General features: G+C 45.2%; 1 protein-coding gene across 1 annotated transcript; it reads right to left on the bottom strand.

The window, feature by feature from the left end:
- Positions 1–2,588: 2,588 nt before the first annotated feature.
- On the bottom strand, positions 2,589–4,686 carry OLIG2 (oligodendrocyte transcription factor 2). The gene is made up of 2 exons (XM_033947744.1): positions 4,528–4,686; positions 2,589–4,126 (listed from the first exon to the last, which is right to left on the bottom strand). The coding sequence occupies exon 2, from the start codon at positions 4,066–4,068 to the stop codon at positions 3,268–3,270; it is 801 nt and encodes a 266-aa protein (XP_033803635.1). The 5' UTR covers positions 4,069–4,126; positions 4,528–4,686; the 3' UTR covers positions 2,589–3,267.
- Between the last annotated feature and the right edge of the window lie 465 nt (positions 4,687–5,151).

Raw genomic sequence — 5,151 nt, 5'->3', positions numbered from 1 at the left:
CAAGTGGATCAATTTTTCACTCTATCAAAAATTACAAAGACTAGGGGACACTCGATGAAGTTACAGGGAAATACTTTTAAAACCAATAGGAGGAAACATTTCTTCACTCGGAGAATAGTTAAGCCCCAGAACGCATTGCCAGACGTTGTGGCAAGAGCGATAGCGTAGCTGGTTTTAAGAAAGGTTTGGGCAATTTCCTGGAGGAAAAGTCAATAGTCAGGTTTTCTTATTGAGAAAGACATGGGGCAAGCCACTGCTTGCCCTGGATCGGTAGCATGGAATATTGTTACTCTTTGGGTTTTGGCCAGGTACCAGTGACCTGGATTGGCCACCCTGAGTACAAGCCACTGGGCTTGATGGACTGTTAGTCTGACCCAGTAAGGCTATGTTCTTATGTTACTGGAATACTAGTGCATAATGCACAGTCAGCCATAATACAAACATTTCACTAAAGGCTTGATTTTTCTCCTAGACATAGATCGAAAGAAATGAATAAGTGAATCAAGTTTTCATATTACCTATTGATTAATATGTAAAATGTTGCTAATACATTGGTTACTAAGATTTAAGATTCTATATAAATTTGCAATTAATGATTTATCATTTTTTAAATGTATGCTAGTCTATATTTAATTGTATATAATTATGTTTTAATTATCATTTATATTGTTGTTATACTTAATTATATAGTAATGTATGTATTTATTTATTTATTGTTCACTGTCCTAATGCGACTGGGAAAGGGGTTTAGTGAAATCTGATAAAACGTGACAGTATTTCTAGAAAAAGATAATGACCATATGGCCTCTCTATGCCATCTACGATCCCTGCAACTCCCTTAGCGTTCCGAATACAATTGTAACAATTAGCAATGCAAAGTTATAGATCTAATATAGAGGGGGTGCTGAAAAGTTCTCAGCCCAACCAACCAACCGAGTTCCTAAATTCTGAGTGTTATTTTGCCACTGGAGCTAAGTGTTATCTAATTTCCTTAAGTGCCAATTTGCAGAAACGAAATTCTGGGTTTTTTTTTTTTTTTTTAACATTGTTTCAGATCATTGATTAACCTACATCCACATCATTCTTTTAGGTCGGGCCAAGAACTTTTCAGCACCCCCCTCCTAGATTGGTGTGTGGCATAACTAATACAAACGAGTAGTACCATTTACTACAGTATATTGAATTTGTAATTCATAAGTATCCGATATGATAAAATTATGTTTATGTTCATTTCTTGCTAATTCAGCTGTGATTTTTGTTTTTAAATCATGGGCTATTGTATCCGAGTTTCTTAAACTGTTAAGAAGTAAAACATTTACCAACTGAAACTGTTCTTTTTTTAATCGTGTTTGCCTTTTAATCACAAATAAATGCCCGCATGTTGCTTCAGATAGGTGATCTGGAGAGTTTGACTTTTGTGGGCCGAGAGGTGAAGGTGCCAGAAAGAGATGGAGAATTGTACTCTGTCCTTAGGTGGCCAGGGAAACTCAAAACACCAAGGAAACGTGATGAATGCAAAGACCGTGCTTTAGGCTTTCATTTCTTGAGCCAACACGAGTTAAGCTGTTTTGTAGTTCTTATCAGCTTGGCCGCAAGACTTTTTTTTATACGTACTGACAGAAAGAAATCTGCTCATTATTCATGCTTTGATGCTATCCACAAAAAAGCAAAAAGATTTGTTATTGCATAGCGGAAGGTTAACAAAAATCTGAAAAGTAATAGGGAAGATTTCTCGTTATTTATGACAACTACAGAAAATCCTTTAAAAGGTGTAAAGCCTGAGCTGCTGCGTTCTTTTAATGAAACGAAATTAGAGCTTCCAAGTACAAAACACTAATCAATAAATATATCTGAGATTGGAGGGATTCGCTTTAACAGGAATTGTTTAGATGTTTAAAAGGATTGTTTAAAATGTCGACATAATATTTAAATAAATAAAACAGGCTGAGACAAGATATGCAAAATAGTTAATTCATTTAGATGCGATTACCAGGGTGGTTTGAAAAGTTTAGTAAACAATGCAATCTCCATTGAGGGCTATATACATTTAGTCCAGCAAGTTTCCAGATTTTCGTAAGCTATTTTTCCAACAATATGAAAAAATTGGAAACTCGACTGCTTTATTTAAGTTGCTTTTTTTTAACCGAATTTCAAACCACCCTCTTAAAGTGCACCTTTAATATAATAGGTGTGTCAATGTGCTGTTTTCAAAAATTTCACATTCTACATTTTCAAAACATTCCTGGTGGTTTCAAAACCTGCTAAACTTTAATCCAAAATGCCAAGTCTATCTTGGATGGCGACAGAATAATACAGAACGATGATCACCAGATTTGCTTGGAGAAACCAATCGATGTAACTAAAATTCCTTTATTAATCTAACTTGACTGAGTAAGAGACAAAGAAAGTGTATTTGGTTTATGCGTCTTTAAAAGCGACATTAGAAGATTATTTTTATATTAAGCGAAAGTAGCTATGTGTGCCTGTAGGATTCAGAATTAGATAAAAACTTTGGCCAAGAAAAGCATGAGGCAGAAACACTTTTAAATGGTTTCTTTTTTTATTATTATTATTTAAAATCTCAACAGTAAATGGCTCAATTTTATTTTTCAACCAAATAAGTAATAAATATTTTAGCACTTTATTTTTTTTTTTATACAAAAATAAACATGATAAAAATCTCTGCAGTGGGCAGTGATAGGAAAAGATTTTGTTAACATTGCACCCCTCTGAGTATAGCGGACACAGGCAGTGCAGCTGGAACACAAGAACAGGAGTTTTTGCAACTTTGATAAAGGCAGTAGAAAGGGGGGAGGAGAAAGAAAGAAAAATTATGCACAAAACTCTTTCCAGTCAGTCAGAAAGCTTACAGTACACAAACGCATAGGGAACAGCCTCAGCCCAAACGAAGCACCGTTATAAAAGTGAGGCAAAGTACAGAAAACAGTGGCCACTTGTGAGCATCAAAGCCTCTGCGCGTCTATCTCCGCATAGACCCCAAAGCACAAGGAAGCAGAAAAAACGTACAAAACACTAGGCAGTTTTGGTTACTCCAGAGAGATGTCTATGACTATATACAGTTTCTATCAAAGTTTTTTTTTTAAAAATGCACATATATATATATATATAATATATATTTATATTTGTATTTATATAAAAGAGTTTCCATGTGCACATGAAGTTGGAGCCAGTTGCGCCCGGGACCAGGTCCCCACCATCATCAACCCGGGCCTCGGGTCCCGCCAAGGTCCTTTGGCTTCAAGAGAGTCACTTGCTATCCGTGCTGAGTCTCGGTAAGCCCGCGCCCAGGGCAGCCAGCTGGTGCGGGGGCCCCGGCTGGCACAGGCTGCAGGGGCAGGGCACGCTGCTGCTCCAGTGCTGGAAGCCGCCGCCCACCGGGCCCGATTTGAGGAGGCCGTGCGACGGCCGCAGGGCCGCGGCGGGCGGGGGCAGCATCGGGTGGTGGTGGGCGACGTGCGGGGGCGGAGGCGGGCCCGGGTGGGCCAGGGGGGCCGCGCAGGCGGCGGCCGCCGGGTGGAAGGCGGCGGGCCCGTGCTGGTGGTGGTGGCCCCCGCCGCCGTAGATCTCGCTCAGGAGCCGCTTCATCTCCTCCAGGGACGAGCTGAGCATGAGGATGTAGTTGCGCGCGAGCAGCAGCGTGGCGATCTTGGAGAGTTTGCGCACTGAGGGCCCGTGCGCGTAGGGCATGACCTCGCGCAGGCCGTCCATGGCGATGTTCAGGTCGTGCATGCGCTTCCGCTCGCGGCTGTTGATCTTCAGCCGCAGCTGCTGCAGCTCGGGCTCCGTCAGCTGCTTCTTGTCCTTCTTGGCGGCGGCGGCCGCGGCAGCGGCGGCGGCGGCTTTGAAGGCGCCCAGCTTGTCCCCGGCGGCCATGGCCATGGCGCTGCGCAGCTCGGCGCTCAGCTCCGGCGCGCAGTCCGCCTGGGTGGAGGAGGACACGGCGCCGCCCGAGAAGCCGCCGCCGGCCCCCTTGCGCGCGGGCAGGAAGAGCTCGTCCACCCCCGGGGAGGAGGCGCGGCTCGAGCCCAGGCTGGCGTCCGAATCCATGGCAGCTGCGCCCCTGCCCTCCGCCTGCAGAGAGCCCAAGCCGAAGAGGGCAAGGAGGCTAGAAAGACAGGGGGACAAAGCGTTATAAAGGGGGCTGAGGGGTTCAACTTGCAATCAAGACTACTTTCTTTGTTATTTGCCAACGGATCCCCCCCCCCCCCAATCCTGCGCTCTTAGTACTGTCCAGACTGCTCTGCACCTACTTACGTAGCCCTTGCAAACCCGTCCCGCAGTAAAAGCGGGGACTTTCCGGCAACGGCGGCTTCTTAAACTGATTGTTTATTAGTACGTTTTATGCAGTATTTTATGATCAATTCATTGTATTGCACTGTCAAAGTTTTAAAATCAATAAAGATTAAAAACAAAACAAAACACCTGAGCGAAGTCCCTAGTTCGGCCCCTTTCCCCTAGATCCGAGCGGGGGACTTTTTGCCCGTACCAACCCCCTCGCGCACTTACTTCTTGGCGGCCTACGTGAACTCGGCAGGTGGGAAGGGGGTTCGCGGACGCTGCTAAGGAGATCCGGCCGCCGCTCTCGTGGCGAACTTATGGAAACAGCTCTGGCCGGCGCCTTCTCGGCTTTTATAGGCGGATTAGCCACCATCCCTGCTCGAGAACAATGTTATTGTGGGTCTGTGGACCAATAAGCGACTCCTTGGGAGAGGGGGGGGGGGGGCGTGAGGCTGAGAATGCGACGTCACGAGCCGGGGCTGCGAGGGAATGGGGAGCGCCTGGGACGCGCCTCCTGCCTCCTTCTTGTGGGACGGCTCGAAAACTACGTCAGCGCAGGACCAGCTGTTGAAGCCGCAGCAGCGAACAAACCGCATCTCGAAGACAAGAACAGTTGGAGAAGAAAAGAAAGCAAACACATACACTGTTCCCCCCCCCCCCCCGCCCTACAGACACCCAAAGCTCTCCACCAGCTTCCAGAGTTTTAAAAGGTTTCACAAACACTCAGTAATTATTTTTTTTTAACTCTAAAGTAAACACTCCAGGCCACAATGCGCCCTATCATTCTGCAGTTACTTATCCACTTCTCTCTGCGCTCATCCCAACTTTGCACAGGCCAAAGATAGGTCTTTC

This window comes from Geotrypetes seraphini, chromosome 6 (assembly GCF_902459505.1).
Source record: "Geotrypetes seraphini chromosome 6, aGeoSer1.1, whole genome shotgun sequence".
NCBI lineage: Eukaryota > Metazoa > Chordata > Amphibia > Gymnophiona > Dermophiidae > Geotrypetes > Geotrypetes seraphini.
This window is presented reverse-complemented; position numbering and strand designations above follow the sequence as displayed.

Excerpts from the sequence above, each read along its gene's own strand:
- OLIG2 (XM_033947744.1), bottom strand. The coding sequence starts at position 4,068 with ATGGATTCGGACGCCAGCCTGGGCTCGAGCCGCGCCTCCTCCCCGGGG.